The sequence below is a fragment of the Scatophagus argus genome, chromosome 24 (assembly GCF_020382885.2).
Source record: "Scatophagus argus isolate fScaArg1 chromosome 24, fScaArg1.pri, whole genome shotgun sequence".
NCBI lineage: Eukaryota > Metazoa > Chordata > Actinopteri > Scatophagidae > Scatophagus > Scatophagus argus.
The window spans coordinates 1,912,577-1,933,515 of record NC_058516.1 but is presented as its reverse complement, the minus strand read 5'-3'; the positions used below and the strand labels follow the sequence as shown (position 1 = coordinate 1,933,515).

General features: G+C 46.2%; 1 protein-coding gene across 4 annotated transcripts in view; it reads left to right on the top strand.

Annotated features, from left to right (window-relative positions):
* The first annotated feature begins 3,404 nt into the window (after nucleotides 1-3,404).
* The window catches only part of zeb2b (zinc finger E-box binding homeobox 2b), an 86,165-nt gene continuing 68,630 nt past the window's right edge, over nucleotides 3,405-20,939 (top strand). The window contains exons 1-2 of one of the 4 annotated variants that reach the window (XM_046382920.1): nucleotides 3,405-4,912; nucleotides 6,104-6,242. In XM_046382920.1, the coding sequence (XP_046238876.1) occupies nucleotides 6,170-6,242 (73 nt within the window). In that variant the 5' untranslated portion in view covers nucleotides 3,405-4,912; nucleotides 6,104-6,169. Of the gene's footprint in view, nucleotides 4,913-6,103; nucleotides 6,243-20,939 lie in introns of those variants that run through there. The other 3 variants (XM_046382923.1, XM_046382921.1, XM_046382924.1) reach the window with 3 other exon arrangements.

Genomic DNA, 20,939 nt, shown 5'->3' with positions numbered 1-20,939 from the left:
TGAAGTTACTTAACATCTACTGTACAAATCAGCAGGAAGTGGAGATATTATTTCAGCAGGGTGAAAATTGTATTTCCACAAAATCATCTGTGGGCAAACCTGAATCATCTTGATGACGCATTTTACCCCAAAATAATCTGAAAAAGAAAAAAATCCCCTCTTACTTCATGTCTGCGAGACGTCACATGTCAGAAGCATACATGATGTAACTGCTGAGAAAAGCATCGCCGCCCAGTGTGTGAGGACACAGCACTGCAGGGCTGCTGTGTGTGTGTGTGCGTGTGTGTGCTGTGAGACCAAGTGAAAATCATTAGTCAGATATTTTTTGCGGGGTTTCTAACCCTTCGATCGGGTCTGATATTAAACATATTTTACGACATGTGTGCAGAGTTGAATTAACTGACTTTGAGGCAGGAATATTTCATATTTTTTGACATCATTTATTGTGAGTTTTTACTTCAGGAGACCCACTTGAGTTGAACTGCGTTTGTGTTCACTTAAGTTGGACACAACTGGATTTTCTACCCTGATAAAACTCCGACTCGGGAGGAGGAGCTGAATCACTGTTGTGCTTGGAAAAGTTTCAGATTTGTTTGTGCCAACAATTAAAGTATTAACTGCTGGCTGCATATATCAGCTTTTGGCAGCTTCACACCGCAGACTTCAGTGCACTGTGTTACTCTGACCTCCTCACTGCGGGTTATGTGTTGACAGGAGCTTAAAACCCTCGACAGATAAACTTCTGAATCTCTAAAAATTAAAATGTAAGATAAGATAGAATGCTGGCCTTTTTTCTGAATAATGAGAAACTTGGCAAACCGTGCAGCAACAAAACCTCACACACATAATCCTTGAAAATCCTTGAGGAAGTGAATTCTGCAGCCCTCGTAGTCTGATGTGTGGCAGGAAAAAGGTCTGCAGGCGACACTCGGACGCTTTTAGAACAAATACACCTTTTGCAAAATCTTCTGATTTGTCAGAATCTTTTCGTTTCCCAAAGCAAAACCTGAGAAAAGTCTTGAATTCGATGCCACAAGTCATTTACCACAAATGTTTTAGATGAATCTTCTCCTAGCAGGTTGTGCTGAGCTGCTGCTGCTGCTGCTGGGTGGTTTTCTGTTTTGTTTTTTTTTTCTAAGAGCAGGAACTGGGCATAGATGCACCACGACGTCATGTGACTCTCGCAGATCTAAATTAGGCCAATAATCAGGGACGCCTGGCGGCTGAGTTGTTGAATGCACAGCACACACATGCGAGTGTGTTTCAGTCCCGAGGCGTGTTCTGCTGTGGCATCTCTCGCTGCTTTATTTCGCCGTACACCAGTGATGTCCGTGCAAACAAGATCAGCGTGTATCATATGGAGTCAGAGGAGGTCTTTTCTGTGACTGGACCGCTGCTCTCAGCGTCACGTGTGAGGCGGCCGAGCCTTTTTTCTGATCTGAGCTCTGTTTCAGTGAGTTTTGCAAGAAAATATGGAGGAGAGAGAGAGAGAGAGAGAGAATGGAGGCGTTATTTTACCTGTAGGTGAAACGTCAGCCTGCAAGAAGCTTGAAGGGAAACCTTTTCAGAAGGCCGTCGTCGTGCTGCTGTGACCTCTGACCTCCGTTGGCTTTTAGCGTGATGGACTGTGAAAGGATTTTCATTATTGTGAGCTCCTCCGTGTTGTTGCACAGACTTTGATGGCTGGTGGACACTCAGTCGTGTGATAGCAGCTGACACAGTGTGAGTGAATTGGGGTGTTTTGTAACTTGACTGCTCTGCAGTACGTACAAACAGAAGCTGTAATTAGACTGACATTCTCTAAATGCTACGAAACATTCCTACAGCCCCGCTGCACTGCTGTGTTTGTGTTTACGCTGTCAAAAAACCCAAAGTGGGCCTCTCGTCTCTCTCTCTCTCACACACACACACACACACACACACACACACGCTGAGGCAGAGAGGGAGAGAAAATTAGGATTATAATCTTGGTAATCAGCAGTCACGCCTGAGGCAGACAGCTGCAGAGCTGCACAGCTCCAATTTAGGTGTTGGACATTAAAAAGCATTAAGCCCAAGTGAATTTCCACTTATTGATTTTTCTGCAACATTTCAACTTGAGGAAAATAAGCCACGGCGGATAAGGTGCTGCAAAAGCTTGGAATTTTTTTATTTAGTGAGAAAAAAAAATGTACAGGCACACAGGAAAGAACAGCATCAGGTTAAAAATAACCACAGTTCATTAGAGATGATTTGTAATTAGTCACAAGTCTGTCAGCTTGCTTCAGACAATTTTCCTAAAACATCACACACAATCAATTTTTCTCTGAATTGATTCAACACTTTTAACCTGAAAATTAATAATCAAAAAATGAAAGAATTATGAGTTCGTGCATATGTTGTTTTTGGCAACCCCCCCTTCTCATTTAAATCAATATATTCATTAAGCACGAGGCCTCCCTGCAGGTCACACACCGACTGTAATCCGGTTTCACGGTGAAAATGCGGCCCCACGTAGGAGAGCCCATGTGCGTAAAAACACAGGAGAGGTGCCACTCCGGGCTCGCTTGGATGAATGGGACGCAGAGCAAGAGCTACAGTTCAAGTGTGTGTGTACGCGCGCGTGTGTGTGTGTGTGTGTGTGTGTGTGTGTGTGTGGTGGGGGGGGGCTGCTTCGTTTACATGCAAGCTCTGTGGCAGCAAATTACGCATGACAATAATTCACCCAGGACTGGATCCACTTTCGACCCGAGAAAAACGGGAGGCAGAGGCAGTCACAACCCGCTTCTGCCCTCCTCCTCCTCCTCCTCCTCCTCCTCCTCTTTGTCGATGATCAGAGACATTTCAGGATGGGAAGGATTAAAATACTAACCAGAAGAAGGTAATCTTAGGAAAATTAAAAATTACTCAGTTTGGCTTTAGAGTCCGGCTTGGCTGAGTCCTCGAGTTGGAGGGAAAGTTGAAGATATTTCTGTAATGATAATTCTTATGTGAATATAAAAAAAGAGATTGTATTGTCATAAAACTTCTCTTATTCTTTAGAAAACGACAGAAAACAAACTACTCATACACAAAAGTCCAGTTCTGTTGGTGAGTGATTTCTTTTTTCTGCATCTGATTGGGTTTTGGGGGACGGGGGGGGACGGGGGGGGCTTGGAGGAGGGGGCATAAACCAGTTCAGCCCCTTGATTGATGATTTAATTAGCCATACAGTGGCGAACTGCAGGAGGACAGGACACAAAATAATACTTTATTTACATAACCAATCAGGGCGCTGCAAAGGTGGAGCTTCCTCTCTCCCTCCCTCCCTCACCCCCTCCCTCCCTCCCTCCCTGTCAGACATGGCTGAGATGGTTGACTTCTTTAATAAATGCGAGATTCATCCTGTTAAGTGGCGTCCGGGACGAAAAATCACTCTAATAATCCTGGAATCTTCCCTGTGATTTTCCTGCGGGGACTCGCGGTGTGTCTGCGGCTCTTTGCGCTCACTTTGTTCTACTTTATGGTATTTTTTCAGCTCCTTCAGTACCATCAGAATATTCCTGCAGAGGCTGCAGTTGTCCCCTGTCACTGCCTGCTGAAAGACTGCGCGCTCATGGCTGTATAACATCCCACATTTAGCTTTTGGATTTCTAACTGGTGCAGTTAGAAAATGCAAATAAGCGGAAGCAAAATAAAATGCAAATGTTTCCTCCAGAGTGTAACTGTGTGAGGAGTTTACATGCACTCCTGTTGTACAAACAGGCAGGGATGAACCTGCAAGCCCGCCTTCGTGCTGCAGGTTCATCACGGCTCCTAAAACAATTATTTACTCTTACGCTGCAACAACAACAACAACAAAATAAAAAACTCCTCTTTTTCTGGCTTTAATTTATTTATTTTTCCCCCCAGCTGACAATAGCATAATTTCCTTAAAACAAATCGTAACAAAACAACACACGACTATAAGTAAATAAATTACGCACAATTTCAGAAAAGGTTAATTTCTCAGAGAATCAAGTGGAACTTCCTCCGCGCGTGGCGAATTTTTAGGGCAGAAAAAAAGCAGCTTTTTTACACTAAATGGCAACATCCAAAAGGACAATTTTTTGCAGCGTAAATAAAACCCGCACGTCCCCAAACCTTTTGCAGTCGCAGCCAATTACAATAATGAAGAATATGTGGAATTGCCTGCCCGCCCCAACTCCTGCATCCCGCCGTATCAACCCTGCCATTCCTGCAAATTAAACCGAGTGGAAATAGAAATAAAGAAAAAAAATCCTTACATGATTGCGGCCGGCGTGGACGCGCTCCAAGTTTCTCCCCCTTCTGCACTAACACACACACACACACACACACACTCACACACACAGGGACGCGAAGAAAAGGGGGCAAAAACACACTGTCGCCTGTTCTTTGCTCCGCGTCGAAGCCCGACATAGTTGGTTTCACTCAAAAAGAGAAGAGATGGAGAAAGAGAGAGGAGAGTGAGGGAAAGAAAAGAGGGGAGAGAGAGAGAGAGAGAGAGAGACGGAGGGGGGGAGGAAGAGAGAGGGAAAAAAACTTCACGTTCAACCCAGAAGATGCTCACGTTTGGCTCTCCTCAATTATCCCCTCCCGTGAAGATAGGTGGCGTGCGTTTCAGGGGGCTTCTCCTCTGTGTTACACGGCAAAGAAAAGGAGGTGGAAAGAAAAAAAATGTCATTAGAAGAGGCGTAACACGTCAGTCCCTACCCAGGTTTGTTTCCTGGAGTGGGTGTAAGACATCAGTTGTAAACCTGCCCTAGCAGGAATAGCGGTCCCTCCCTCCTCCCAACTATTTCTAAGGCTTTATTTCTAAGGCTTTATTATCACCGGTGGAAAAGGATCCGCTCACCGACGCGCTCCGGTATCATCCTTCCTCGCAGCTCCTATCCACAAGACACCTCTTTACACCCCCCTCCAAAAAAATCAGGTATGTGCCTCCTCACTTTTTATTTCTAGCCGATTTTCCCGAGAAACGCTGGACAATAAACTTCACCGCGCCCGCGTCAGAGTTGGAGCTCAACTTTGTCTTACCTGCACAGGTGGAAATAGGTGCGTTTGTTTTGCTTTTTTTCCCCGTTTTTTTACCTCCGCGGTGTGGAGGCGTCCCGGTGGCTCCTGAAAGCCGGGGGAAATGGGCTTTTTGCGGGGCGTTTGGCGCTGCACAGCACCGCTCAGCTTGGGAGGAAGAAAAAAGGGCGAAATGCATCCCGTTTTTCTTCTTCAGCTTGTGTTATATTAGTGTCTGTTTGCGTGCCCAGAACAAACTAAACCTCTTGTCAATATTCCCTTGTCCTAATAACGGTATTTGTGGTAAATTAGCTGGCGAACCCAACATCCCACACAGTCGATTTGAATCTTATCGCTTTTGTTTATGCGCGATTTGTGCCTTAAAGATCTTTTCTTCCAGTCCGGAGCACATTTCGACAATTATTCCCCATCTGTTATTTATTAGCTGTTGACAACAGGGTTTGGGCTCAGTTTATTAAACCTAGAAGTGCAATTTTCTCAGGCGAACCCAAGTGTTTATTGAAGTTATATGACTTTTCATCAGACCACATAGTGAGGGCTCAGTCCAGGCTGAGGCTCCTTCTCGCTGTCGCCGTCTCTAACGCGTGTGGCGACCTAAAAATTGGACAGAAATTTGATTTATTAACGTGTTTCGCCTTCTGTGCCAAAGCCGGGCTCAAAGCGCAAAAAAATCCCTCAAACAAATCCTGCCACTTTTAATTAAAATAACCAAATCGTTTATTTTTGCGCAAAAGTGAGGAAAAATACAAAGCGGATTGTGAAACTTTTCTGAATGAATTAACACTTAATGTTTTCGCTGCAGTCTTCATTACGAAATGAAGGAGAAATCAGATTTGCCTTCTTCCCGCTGCTGCTGTTTGCCGATCAGCTGAAAATCTAAATTAGATGGACGCGGACCTCCTCGCTGCTCCTGCTCATACTTTCACCCACGGCTCCCTTTTTTCCTTTTCTTTTTTTTTTTAACAATCTGTCCCTCCATCCAAGTTGCATTTTGCAGTTTCTTGTCGCGCGTCCGGCGCAAGTGGATCTCCACGCTAACATTGTCGCTGCTGCTCTCTGTGTGTGTGTGCGTGTGTGTGTTTCCCGTCAGATATCAAGCTGAAATCAAGGAATCGAGTCCATGCGAGCTGCCATCTGATCCCACACACACTTATCAATGAAGCAAGAGATCATGGCGGATGGCCCGAGGTGTAAGAGGCGAAAACAAGCCAACCCGAGACGGAAAAACGGTAAGAAAATCACGGGGGAGACAAACCAAGCAGTCGGGGGGTGGTGGGGGTATCTTTGGATGGAAGCCTGGTTTGAAGGCTTCCACTGCGGTTCGGGGGTGTGTGAGTGTCCGCGGCTGGTGCGCTTCTCTGTCTTCCCCCTTTACGCAGGCACAGAGGGACCGCTAACCGGCAGCGAATCTGTGCGCAAATGCGCCCGCGTTGCAGCCCCGCTCGAGCCTTTGGACTCTTAAAAAATGGCGGTTTTAAAAATGTGTGTTTTCAGCGGTATTATTTTGGTTAGTTGGAAACTTGTGGACGTTGTAAAGTTGGAGCGTAGCGGTGCCGGCTCGTTTCTCGCCGGGACAAACCCCGCCATGGGGGGACTGTGTAACGGTCACTCAGACCAGCGCTGGCTGTGGCAGCGTGGAAAAGTCCAATCTTGTGACTCGAGTTGTGATTTGCTTTAATCCACGCGCTGGCAGTGCGTTCGCCGTGGTGGTTTTCGTCTTTGCAGGCCTTTACATCACCTCCATAGGACACATTTTCAAGTGATTTCCTCCCCACGTTGAGCCTGTTTTCCGGCAGAGAGGAGGAATAATTCACAGGAGATGGCAGTAGTTTTTAAGCCTGTGCGTTTTTGTTCACCTTCATCATTAAGTTTATTGTAGTGGAAGCATCATACATAAATAGGATGACATGTCCGATAAATGCTGGACATTAATTGGGTCTGGACTGGAGCGCTGGAGGTGGAGATTTGTTGCTTTTCTTTCTCCATTTGACTGCACAGTTTCCCACAAGAGGCAAATCTGCAGTGACATTTCCTGGCCCCGTTATTCCTGATTATTCCATATAGGCTCCAAACACACTGAAGCAGAGTGTGTGTGTGTGTGTGTGTGTGTGTGTGTGTGTTTAAAACAGCGAGGCTGTGATTCAGATGAGGCTTTTATTTGCTCTCTACACAACAGTTTTTAAATCTCTGCCCCCACAGGTTATTTATCTAGATCAGATTTCATTTATTGATCTCACACAATCGATAGCAGACAAGCGTTTTGTTCCACATTAAATAGCACAGGAGCATAACAGTGGAGCTGCACATTTCCAACGTGTATATTTATACATGTGTCTGTACATTTGCAGTGTTCATACTTAAAAGAAAAACAGAATAATAGCACACATTTGGAGATATGACAGCCTGTTCAGCCGTGGCCACCTGTTTTGTAAAAGGGAGGGCAGTGGGGGGGGACGAGAGGGAGAAAAGCAGCGTTGGCTTTTGTACCAAATGCAGCATTTGATAAAATAATATTAGCAAAGCAAATTTTCACACCCTTAAACCTGACGAGAGACGGCGAGCTTTGGCAGAGCGTGTAAAGATTATTTTTACCTCCTGTAAAAATGTGAGCTCTCCCTCATCCGGGAGGACGTACATTTAAAAAACTAGTTTTAAAATTGGTGAGCCCCCTTTTTTTTTCCCCTTCCATAACAACCAGCTCTGCCTGATGAACCCCTCAGCACCACCCTCTGCACGCTCACCCACTCCCCTCCTCACCCCCCTGTCCTCCCCCCTGGGAATGCAGAGGCTTATTGAGGCTTGGCCGCCCTCCTCTCTCTGTGTCTCTGTCCTCTTCCTGCCTGGCTCTGTGCAGGGATGGCAGGGCAGGGCGAAGCGTGTGACGGCCGGCAGGACACACTCGAACAAAACGCTTCCAATGCAGCAAAAAAAAGAAAAGAGAAATGCAGAAACACACAAAGGGATTTTTACAATTTTTTTAATTTTAGTTCTTTATTTTTACCAGATGGAGGGCGGCTGCACTCAGACTCCCTCTTTGGTCCCTTAACTAACAAATCAGATGAATTTACACGTGAAACATTACAGTTAATTTCACTGAATGGCTTCTGGTGTTGGTGCTGTGTAAGCAAGCATGTTTGGATGTAAATTATAATTTGCCTGCCACCTGTAATTATTTAAAAAAAAAAAAAAATCTGCTTTGGTTTTTATGATGAGACTCTGTCAGATTTCTCATTCGGTCCATCCTGACCGAGAGAGTAGCTGGAATCGTTTGGATTATTTATTATTTATTTTTTCTCCTTTTCAAAATGGAGGGGTCATTTCATTTCAGCATTCTTGCCAATTAGTATTAATGAGGCGTTTGCTCACTAGGTTGTCTAACCAATGACATTCTCGTGCGGATGACTGTTGGCCTTCAGGGTTGGAGGTGCTACAGTAGCTCCACTCACTCACTGGCCAGCCTGTCATGTGGTATTTAACCACAGTTCATGACTTATCCCCTCCTCATGCAGACCTCCTCCTCCTGCACGCCGCTGTCTTCACATGGCAGCAATATTTAAACGCAACAAAACCTGAGAAATTACATTTTTCTCCCCCCCTCCCTCCTCTCTGTCTCCTCCTGCTCCCCACTGTTAGACCACTAATGAAAACCCTTCTCCTCTCCTGGTGTGAAACTTGATCCCGGCAGCGTGAAGCGTTTGAGAGTTTGGCCCTCGCCAGGTGTTGCTTGTCACATCCAGCTGTGAGCGCCCGACAGAAAAGCGCTCGCACACCTGTCCTTGTTTTCCTGTTACTCAGAAACTTTTTACCAAACTGAATCTTTATTTTTTTTTTGCTCTTTCTGATGTGGATGTGTCTGTTTGCATCAAACTCCTTTTGTTTGAGAGAGCGAAAAAGAAATAAGATTTGATTTTAAATCAGTGTGGGGTTTTTTTTTTTTTTAAGCGTTTCATTTTTTATTATTTTTCTCCGTACCTCAGATGACATTTTGGTGTTGGGACATACTCTCTGAAATACACTGATTACATAATCCGAACAGCAGCAGCAGCAGCAGCAGAAGAAGAAGAAGCTGAGAAGAAGCCGAAAGACGAGGCCAATCTCTCCCGCTTTCTCTGTAGTTTGATATAATAGTCTGAATGTGGCTATTAAGGCTATCATAGATTCACACTAAAGGTGGAGGGAAAATAGGGAAAAGGGTGTGTGTGTGTGTGTGTGTGTGTGTGTGTGTGTGTGTGTGTGTGTATGGGGGGGGGTGGCTTCGCTTTCAGACCCAGACAATACCAGATTTCTGCCAGTCTAAACAATTTGTCCATCTCCATTATTCCCTTGCCTTTTTAAAGTTGTGTTTGCAGCTAGAAAACAGGGAGAGGGGTGAGGTGGGGGGGGTAAGACAAGGTGCTCCCTTTCTTCCTCCTCTCTTCCTTTACCCTCACCCCCCTCCTCCTTCCTGCCATGTCCTATCCCTCCTCCTCCTCCTCCTCCTCCTCCCTTCACTCTTCCTCCCTCCTCAAGGTAGGGGCAGCTTTTTGCCATCGTCACCGAGCAAAAGGGGGGGGGTAAGAAGAAGAGGAAAAAAAAGAGACGAGGGGGAGGAGGAGGAGGAAGAGGAGGAGGGCAGGGCGCTCGCGGACAATTGATTGTCAGTGGTAATGTGTTTCATTTACATGTTTATACCGTCAATAGTGGCGGGGGGTTGTCCGCCACGCCGTTCACCGCTGCCATTCCCATACGGGGTGGCAGTTGTGCGAGACACCTTCCACTCCTGACGGGTTTTATTTTTTTCCTGCGGGACGAGTCAAAGTGTTTTGCAGCGCATTCATGTTCAGAGAAATGTGGGATTATTTTGTTTAAGCAAGTGAAATAATTACTGTGAGATATTCCAGGGGCTGGCAGGATGTGTGTGTGTGTGTGTGTGTGTGTGCAGCAGGGTGGTGGATGGATGGATCTCACTGGAGTATTTTTCTAACCTTGTGGTCGAGTCAGAATAGACGCATTCCAATTACCCCCCATGTAAAACGGCCAGCAGGTTCCCCCCAATGCAGGCTAATCAGGACGCATATTTGTGCTGTCACAGCTACGCATCGCACTTTGGCGGGCAGCGTGAGGCCTTATTATTTTCTGGAGGTAGCCCTTTTGCATCACTTGATTTTTTTTTTTTCTCTCCCTCTCTCCCTCGGCTGCAGTCGTCACAAGCTAAATATATCCATCTGCTCAAAGTGTGTGAGTCGAGTGTATATAGCCAAGCACATGAAAATGAATGGACCTTCCCTTACGAGATCATTGTGACTTCAAGCATGGCGTTGGTCTATAGGAGCGAGAGGATGTTCCCTTTAGGTGGCGGCGTCATTTTTGAAAGGGAAATATTTTTTCACGGGATCACTTTGTCAAAGGGCCCTGAGTAATTCACGTGATTTTATTTTATTGTGCCCGTGTGTGTGTGTGTGTGTGTGTCACACAGTGAGACGGAGATACAGTCGTCGCAGTAGTGTGATATCTTTGGCTTTCAAGCTCGATATGTTATTCGACGAATCCTCTAATGTGTGCTTTCCACAAGGAATTAAATCAGGAATGTAGCTCAGCTCCACGCACACATGCACAGTTATTTTTTATTTATTTATTTTTTAACGCTTTGATAAGGCAGATAAAAGCAAATAGCATGGCTTGTGGCTGTACACTCCCCCCCCCCCCCAACATGCACAAAAATAAAATAAAATAAAGATCATCATCTCAACTCCATCCTGGACACTGGACAGAAAACTTTCATCCCTCCTCCTCCTCCTCATCTTCCCAAAAAAATAGCCAAAAAACATTTTTGACACAATTTCTCCTTTTTTTTTTTTTTTTTTTATTATTATTATTATTATTCCGTTTTTCTTTTCCCTTCGTCGACCGCCCTGCTTGTGTGAAGATATTTTTCGCCTGGCGGCCAGAGAACACACACTTGCAGAGGCACCGCGAGCCCAGACCCCTGACACCGCGGGTCTTTGGAATGCCTTAGGTACGATTTCACTTTCGCTCACATCAATGCTGACCTGAATGCCTTTCATATCTGATCCGCCGTGTCTCTCCTGGTAAACATCCCCCGGGGGGAGAACAAAGAAAGGAGCTCCTCTTCTTCTTCTTCTTCTCCCTCTTAATCACAATTCAGCCCCTTTCGCCGCCAGCAGCAGGGCTACACATTTGCATTCAGCATCAGAAAAGGGCCTGAGATGAAAAGGGGGGCGAAAAAAAAAGGAGAGCAAGAGAGGAGAGGAGGGAAAAAAAAGAAGAAGAAGAGGAAGGGAAAAAATAGGGAGAGAGGCAGAAAAGGGTGGGTGGGTGGTGGAGAGAAATAACTAGGGTGTTTGTGGTTGTTTGTTGGTCGTCCCCTGGTTACAAGCCTTTTATAGCCTCCCTACTCTAGCAGGGACCCAGGCCCCCCCTGACAGACAGATAGTGTTACGAGATGGCATGCCCACACTATTCGTGGCAACTCACACTTAAGAAGAAGAAGAAGAAGAAGAAGAAGAAGAAAATCCTTGCTGCGACCGACTGGATTGTGCTTAAAGAAGGCGATAAGAGTCGGGAGCAGGTGTCTTCACGACGTGCCTTTTTTTCTTCTCTCTTTGGCAGCAAAGTGCTTTGAAAACTTCTCTGTAGCTCTGAGCGACAAAAAAGAAAATTGTGGTGCTCTTTTAGGTTTGGGAAGAACAGGTGGCCGAAATGAGCCTTTTCCCGAATTCTTTAACGCGCTGTAATCGTTTTGAAAATCTATGGAATGAAGGTTCAAAAAAATAATGACATGGCCTTATGTCAACATACACAACACAGTTTATGTGCGGGATGATTAGCGAGATATCTTTATCATCCCGTTCCCAGGCTGGATGTATGCAAATCTTAAGCAAAGATGGGGGCGATGGAAGGGGAGGGTGGTGGTGGGGGTACCTCAGCTCTTTAAATGGCATCATGTGATATGGATTCCAGTTTTCTTTCTTCTCCTTCTCTTTCTTTTCCTCACCCAGAACTTTTTTTTTTTTTTTTTTTTTCATTTTGGTTAAGAAGAGGGATTATCGGTACACCTTCCCCCCCTCCTCCTCCTGGCCAAGCTGCGCAGGATTTAGGCAGATTTACTTCAGCAAACACCTTTGGACACTGGGGGAAAGTAGGAGTCTGTTTGCAAAAGGGGCCTTTTGTTCCGTGAGGTTCTGGATAATGCCTTACCAGGCAGCCATGATATTAACCCATGCTTTGGAGAGATGGGGTGGAGGTGGTGGGGATGGTGTTAACTCTTTGCTGTTTGTACATCCCCTCTGTGGCCGTCCCTCCTCCTCCTCCTCCTCCTCCTCCTCCTCCTCCCTTCATAAAAATGGCTTTAAGCTGCGTTGCTTGAGTGTTGTTTTGGTCAAAAAAAGAATTTCCTGTGATTCTTTCTTTATTTTTTTTGTGATGGGACACGTTGGTTTGGAAAAGCTGGAGAAGTTGCAGTGTATTTAGGGTGATGTTCGCTCACACACACACACACACACACACACACACACACACACGCTCACGGAGCAACTGCCAAGAACGATGAAAGCGAGAGCGGTGGCTGGGATCTGTTGCCTGACTAACACCAAGGCATGAATCAGCCAATAGTGAGCCAACTCTGCCCCAGTGACTTCCATTTATGTTTAAACGGCAATAATGATGTATCGTCCAAAACAATGTGGTGACACAGGCAGCAACGTGGCATTCCCCGCATGCTTCTGGCCTTCATCTTTTGCATTTTTGTTTATGCATCATAAAGAAAAGGAGGCCCCTCGCAACCAGTTTTCTCTGCATGACAGCTGAACTGCTGCTGAACTTCTTCCCCAGAAAGAATTCAGGCTTTTCGCTCGCTTTTTTAGCCCCTCGAAAGTGTGGCTGCTCTGCTGGATCCACTTGAGATATTAAAGTTGCGAGTTAAATTATGCTGATGTGGCTCTGATGTGGAGCAGGGACGAGAACAGGCCGAGAAGATCAGGTCGCTCGGTGGTGGACGACTCGGGACGAAGGCAGAGATGGAGAGTGATGGAGCAAAGGTGACAGACTTAAAGGTGTTTCTGGTGGCGACGGCGGCGGGCGTTCGGGCTGTCGAGCCCTGACTCTCCTCTCTTCTCCCTCCATCCCTTTTTTCTCTCTCGTTCTCTCTCTTTCCGGGTTTGACAGGCTGCATCAGCTCCCCCTCTTTCACTGTGATTTACGCTTGTTCTGCGACACACTCGTCTAAAGTAAAGTTGCAGCAATGCAGTCAGATGTCTTTCTCCTGCTTCCCTGACTTTATTTCATGCCTTCTTGCTTGTTTTCTCTCTTTTTTTTTTCTTCTTCTCATCCTCTTGTTTTCTCCCTTTTCTTCACTCCCTGCGATTTTGACAAAAAAGCAAACACAGAAATTGAAACTTCAGTGGTCCGGCAAATAATTGCATGCATTTGGACTTTTCATTTACGTGTGTACACTCTTTACCCTAAGCCGACATGTTTTATGCATTGCGTAGGAGGAAGATGCATTTTGAAATATCATGCCTCATTTGAGTCTTTCTCAAGTGAAAATGCAAAGTCTTTATTTGGCCCATCCGTTCCGTCTCGTCCTGCTGTTTGCACTTATTCAGTTGCTGCGCCGCCGTCTCGCCTGTGATTTTCGACATTTTCCACGCGTCGACTTTTCCCATTTGCGAGGGAGTCTGGGCGCGACAGACGACAGGTTGCTGAGCAGGTGTAAACTAACATTCGGATTTCATAATCAAATGGCAGGGGGGCGAAAAACAACTTTAAAAACACCTTCCCTCTCCTAACAATGGTATATGTGTGCATGTGCATCCTCGTCTGGATGCGCAAGGGGAGTCTGGATGGCATCTGCTCCGCCAAATTAAATGTACGTTTAATCCAAGCCTTCCTTACAGATTTATATTTTCGGGAAGGATTTCTTTTTTGTAACTGTGTTTGGTTTTGGCCGGTCGACTTCTGTGTGTTTGGGAAGAATTAGAGTAAACCGTCCCAACGTTTTTGCTGTATAAATCACATGCTTATGTTTGGACAGTTCAGTGCAACGGGGAGCAACCTGTCAGGTCAAATCTGTTTTTAAAGTGCCTTTAACAAACAGGATCGTGTCCTGATAGAGCAACAAAGGAACAGATAGAGATTAAATCAAAAGAAGAAACAGCTGGTTCGAGCTTGTGTGTGAATGCAGTCCTGCTCTGTGTGTGTGTGTGTGTGTGTGACTTATCACTGCTGTCAACCGTAAAAACAGGCCACAGCATCATGACGTTTCTGGGGGAAAAAAAAAAAAAGTAATCACCTCAATTGCCCATTAAAATGATTTTTTATTCCTCTTTTTTTCTCCTTTGTGCGGCAGCTGCTTCGGAGATGACACCTTTGTGCAAACAAGTGTTGAAAGCAGCCTCCAGTTTTCTGCTGTGATGTCGGCACTGCTGATCTGCAAAGCGCCGCTTGCTGCCACATGTGCACACACACACACACACACACATCTCGGGAAACACACACAGACACACACTCTTTGATGTATGTTTGATTGTCGGATGGAAGAGCTCTTCTGGCAAGGTCACGGCCGCATGGAACAATCAATAACAGATCACCAGATTAAGACGCGGTGACATCTGGAAATCTCGGCCTTTTCCACATACGACTCAACACATTTTGCAGCGTGCTGTCCTACCTTTAATTCGGGATAATAGAACATGCTATTTGATCAGGGCTCGCTTTCTGACTTTGGTTCATTATTCAGAAGGTGTCCTGCTTCCCCGCCACCTAAGTGCACCCCTCTCCTCGCTACCTTTTTTTTTTTTTTTTTTTTTTTTTTTTTTTTTTAACGAGGACTTGTCTGCTTTGTGCTCCGGTTTCCCCGCCGTCTCGCGTGGAAGTAAATTCAGATGTGTTATCTCAGTTTAATTGCAGCCGATTGCCAAGCGAGATTAGGATGAAATTAGGTCATTTTGCGGTTGCACAAATTTCACCCGCTTCCAGGCTTTCATCTCGCCGTTGATCAAGCACCTTCTTAACCGGAGGTTGCAGGGGGAAAGAGGAAATGGTCAGAAATTACTCTGTTATTCAAACATACATTTAACCTTTGGCAAGAGTGAGTCAAGGAGAGTTGAAACATGGAGGCAGCGGGGGGTGGAGGGGTGGGGGGCGGGCGCGAGCACATCTTCCCTTTTAAATGTCATCTGTGGTGCAGTCAGTGGACATGTGTAGCAAAGTCGACCCTGTTAAAAACTCTGAGAGGTGGATTCACGTGTTAATGAGTTGTGACTGGAGAGGGAGCCCCCTCTCCTGAACGCCTCGTGTCCCGCCGCTGTCAAACGCGGATGTCAAACAAACACCTCCTCAGGTAGCGGGGGGATAATCACACCGACAGGCCTGTCCTCAGCCTTTCTGACGTGTGCAGGACGAACGGGGGCTGAGGCTGCAGCGCAGAGGAGCTCTCTGTGGTTTCAGGCAGCACTTTGGCTCTGGATTTTTGGGCCAAGGTGGTCAAGCAGGAGGTCAAGGATTTAGAGGAATTTACGTGACAGCAAATTAAACAGCTCTGAGACTGCTGGAGGTTGGAGCTTGACGGGGCCCAGCTCTTTGGTGTCATGGTTGTAGTTTTGGTTTGGGTGACGGAGCAAGAATTTGGTTTGGCGCTGAGGCAGAATTGCAGGGATAAATGCTATGTGATTATTATCATTATCTACTTTTTAAAGTCACGATGGGGCGATAAAGCTGAGGTTTGAGCGGTTGTGGCTGCATTTGCTATTGGCCCCAAAAGACGACTGATTGACGACTGAGTTTGGCTCCCGTCGTAGCCGGACTGCTGGAGCACGAGCCTGGCTGCAGAGGGTTGGATGGGTATTTCCTGACCTAGAAATCTTGTGATTGGGTCAGATATGGAGACTCGAGCTCAGATCAGGCCTTGTGACTCAGCCTGGTCTGTAGTTTAAGTCAAGGCTTTATGACTCGTGGGCCTGAGGTTGTTTGTTGTGGTTGCAGACTTCTGTGGGAATAGCTTTTTAAGTCAAATATGTGACTCTTTTTCCCCCTCTCTTTTATTTTTATTGCATTTCTTTGTTGTAAAACTTGAAAATTTTTCCTGTTACAAAAAAAATATGTAAAAGTGCTTTCTGGGACCTTTCTGGCTTGAAACTTTGCCTTTCGTGCGGCCCTCTGGTCCACTTCCCCCCACCCCTACTTTCATCCATCCCACCAGTAAGTCAGTCAGTCATCTAACCAGTCAGCCCACTCTAATTACTTCTCCCCCACCCAAGGGAAGCTACTTCCTTATCGCCTGGCCGTCTTGCTCTAACATTCCTGAGATAAAGTCCCCACCACTTTGTTATTCTTACTACTTAGGGGTATTGGAATTAGCATGTCCATCAAAGCAGACCTTGTACTCTGCCTTTTTTCTCACCCCCCCCTCCCACCTCCTGCTTACAACCTTATCAGTGGTCATACATTACAGCCGGGCATGGGACGTGCCCACGGGCTGCAGAGGTGAATAACGGACAAAGATATTGAGCTGTGTGTCTGACATCAAAGACTGAGGGATGACGAAGCGATGCAAATGTGCAGCTCATGGCGTTTTTTGTTTTTCCGTTGCCTGGCCTTTTGGAGGGCACTTCAGGGCTGCGCGGTATAAAGGATTCGTCAAACTGCACTTGGCGGTCCAGGTAGCACACGTGTCCTTTCATATTGCGTGTTTGTATTCGCAGAAAAGCGGCGCATTGAAGAGCTCCCCGTGTTGCCCAAAAAGCTGTCATTTACACACCGAGAGAGTCCCACAACCTCTTAGCCCCTTCATACCTGTTAAAACCTCCACTTGGCAATTTCAAACACGCGCAAGCATCCCCGGGTAAATAATCAGAGCTCCATTCATCCCAACTTTTTTTTTTTGCAGATGTGTGGGTTTGATGGAGACCGAGCTTCCTTCCTTCCTTCCTTCCTTCCGCTCCTCGCCGTATGTTTCCCAACATGGTTTATACCTCAACAGCAAAGCAGACGCCGCCTTATAAACTGGCAATCACAGTATCCCTAATGTTATTACTTTTCATAATTAGTTACAGCAACACTCATTCCACGACTGGCGGAAAGGAGTATTCCTTAGTAATTAAGGTAATGAAATATTCATTTATGCTACCTTTTCAGCAGTCTCACAAATGAGCCAGCCATGCTTAATGTCCGCCCTGCCTCTGATTTTATTATGATGGCAGACTGGCACATCTGCAATTAGTACTCGCACTGACAGTTAGCGTTTTGCGCTGGGGCGGCAAGCAGAGGGAGGTGAGGTGAAGCGGCGGAGGGTGGGTGCACCCTGGTGTGATTAACCCCACCCCACCTTCTTCCTCCAGCACCCTCCACTATACTATCCTGGTCCTTTTGTGTGTGTGTGGGTGTGTGTGTGTGTGTGTTACCTTTATCTCCTCCCCCGACGGAGAGGTTACCTTTACCCAACGGTGCAAAATCGACTTGACATAACTGTTCATCAGTTTCAACCCCCTCCTCCTCCCTCCCTCCCTCCCTCCCTGCATCTCCCCACCTCACCCCGAGGTACTTTGCATCAAATCAGGCCCAGTCAAGCTTCAAGTGGAAATTGGCAGGCCAGAACCTGACAGCAGAGGAGAGAAGAAGGGAGGGAGGGAGGGAGAGCAGGCGAGTCGCACCACCGCAAGCCTGAACGACATCCAAGATGGTGATCATAAGGTCAGATTTTGAGGTTAAGTGCTACTAAATCAGTTCAAATCATCCCAAATTGAATCAGAGGAGATAGCGTTTGCTTTTCTGTGCAGGTACACTGAATCATATTAGAGTTTAGAGTTTTGTTTCCTGCCAACATCTGTGGATTCTTGGTTTGTGGCCGCAGATTCCCACATGATTCTCCTCATCATCATAAACACTTTGAGTCTGACACCATCCATGCAGCGTTAGCGAGCAGCCATGACAAGGAAAAAAATATTTTTTGGGGGGAAAATACATCAGATTTAAGTGTCTTTTATTCTGGAATTGCCATGGATATTAATTACCAGCTGGGGGAGCAGGGAGGCAAATTTTATTTTGGAGTTTGCGGCATATTTTTTTGCGAGCTTTTAATTTTTTTAAGAGGGCATTGGATGGTGGGTTTGAAAATGGCTGACACTCGCAAACGGCGACACATGTTCACCAGGCATACACACACACACACACACACACACACACAGAGCCTTATATATATATATATTGCACGCAGGCAGCACACACACTTCACACACATGCTAATTGGCAGACAGACGGGTCACGGCAGACGCAGATGTGCCGTTTCTTTCCTTTTTCTCCAGCTCACCGTGGCCCTCGGAGGGAAGCAGATCAGGACTTTGTGATGAAACTTTTAGTGAATCTCGCTGCTCCAGTTCTGTCGCCGCCACGTCACGAAGCTCCAAACGCTCAGCGCTCCTCACAGCTGCCATATGTTCTTATTAAGTTTGAGTATTATTGTGTTTTTGTTCGTTTCTTTTTCCACGTCTGACCGTCCACAAACTCTTTCTGTCCCTTTAACGTCCTTGGAGGGTTTTGACGTTCACGTCTCCCCACCTTCACATCTATTTCACACCTTTTCTCTCCTTTCTCTTCCCCGCGTCCGCCTTCCCTCTTTTTACTTCTTGGCACTTTCTCTGCCACCCTCTTCTTTTTCCCTCCTTCTGTCTTAATCTTTCTTTTCCCTCCCACCTCCCCGTCTTCCTCCCGCCCTGCCTGTCCTGAGCTTTGCATGTGCTCTGATGGGCTGATGGCCGTTTCGACAGGGCAGCATTGAGGTAAAACGGTGTGACGGCAGAGTTTTGTTAAGCCGAGAACAAAGGCTCAGAGATGCCGGGCCGAGCCATTGTCCCTCGCCCATATTGGCCTTGCCACAGTTTTGCAGGATTTAATGCTCTGTTTACCTCCAGCCAATCGCCACTAATATTCAAAGAGGAGCTTCTTCCTTTCAGACGCACCTCAGGATGATTTAAGATAGATCCATAAAAAACTGCAGCTTTGCTCGAAGCCGAGTGATTTACGGAGAGCGAGAGTGACAAAGCTGCACTTTTTAAAAAAACGAACGCACTTGGCTGTTTTCTTCCTCTCTGTGCCATTTATCTGTTTTGAGTGAAGAGAAAAAGTAGTTTAGTATTGTTGAATTCATTTAAATTAAACCTGCAGCCACTTTAGTCAAACCACCCTCCCCACAAACACACACACACACACACACACACTCTTATGTTAGGGATGACCAGACCAATTTTAGCCTGCAAAGCCCCCTCAGTAAGTGTCTGTCAGTCTGACTGGGAGAGAGATATGAAGCAAGTGTGTGTGTGTGTGTGTGTGTGTCTGGTCCGTTGGAGTTCCCTTGCACGCTCTTTGGGCAAACTGAAAGCAGCGCTCAGTGGGATTAGAGAATGAGCGTTGCTGGGGGTGGCTGAGGGCGGAGGACAGAGCACAGGAGGATTCTGGGAGTTTTTCCCTGCCTTATAGCTGGCCCTTTGCAGGGATCTCCATAGGTGCTCCATAGAGGAAGCCCACTCCAAACAGCAGCCTTGTTTTAATCTCAGCTCAGGTTAGTCAGAAATATTCCCAGTACATGGCACATAGATTTTCAGAACTTGCATTTTAAAGAAATTCAACTTTTTAGCCGGGAGGCCCAGGCTCAATTTCCAAATACAAACAGTTTCCTCTCAATGCTAACTTAAGCTTGTCGCGGAACAGCGTCTGCCGTTAATGGCTGAAGAGCAGCGCTTGAAGGAAATGCGCCGTGTTTTTGTTTTTACTGCAAGAGTCGCTCTGACATTAACATAAAAGCGAAGTTTCTGAGAACAAGGGGTAATAAACGCAGTCGAAAGCGCCGTCATCGAACCCAATGATATTTTCACGAGCACATAAAGATTATGAGTCCATTCCAGTCGCACCCATCTGTGCTTTCATTTGCAACTGTATGCTCAGTAGTTAAAGGGGAGGCTGAGGAAAGAGAGGGATGACTTTCATTTGGTGAAATAGTTTGTTAAGGTCAGAAGAGAAGAGTGGGAACACGCCCCCCCCCCCCCCCAGTGTCAACAACAACAACAACAACAGCAACAAGCCTGAGGATGACTGACATGCGAGGAGGGTGACGACAGTTGTTTCAGGGGGAGAAGGCAAACAAAGCACCTCCTGACAAATCCTCTCCGTGCTGCTCTGGCGATTAACGGGTTAACTAAATGAAACAATTTGTCAACAAACTCAGTCTTTCCGAACCCTTTCTGCTGCTGGTCCTCCTTTTCTTTTTCTTTTTTTTTTCCAGCGAAACAATTACAAAATTACAGTAGATAAAAACTGAACGGCGCCAGTATTTATGCAATCAACATAACGAAGAAACAAAACAATTTAATGTGGAAAAATCATCATTCATCTGCATTATAATTGCTTCTCTTTCACATCTACGGGGATGGTTAATTAAAATTGTGATTAAATGCGCCTGCACTGCCTAAGATGTCTTCCCCCTAAACAGGTGCTACAGAATTTAAAAGTAAAGAGAAAAAGCTAATTAGCATTGGAAATTGAGAAATTGCCTGCAAGAATCAGTGTTAATTTCAGTCACTGATGAGGTAATTTATAAAGGGGGAGCGCCGAGGAGTCTGTGCAACACGAGAGATTGCAACACCGACTCCCCCCCCTCCCCTCCATGCCTCCCCCCTCCTCCACACCCCTGCTTTCCCAGCGTGCAGGTGAAGCTGTTTGGAAAATATTGAACCTATTTGGTATTCCGTCTTCGTTAGCGTCGTGCTCGGAGTTCATCCGTGCCCCCACAACAGCTAGAACAAACACACAAGACTCAACAATGATATGTTAAGGGCATCACACACACATTAACACACACACGCACCTTTCCCTTCACCGCGTGGGGGTAAGAATCAGCCAGGAAATGCACGTAAGTCATCAGGAAGCGGAGGTTTATC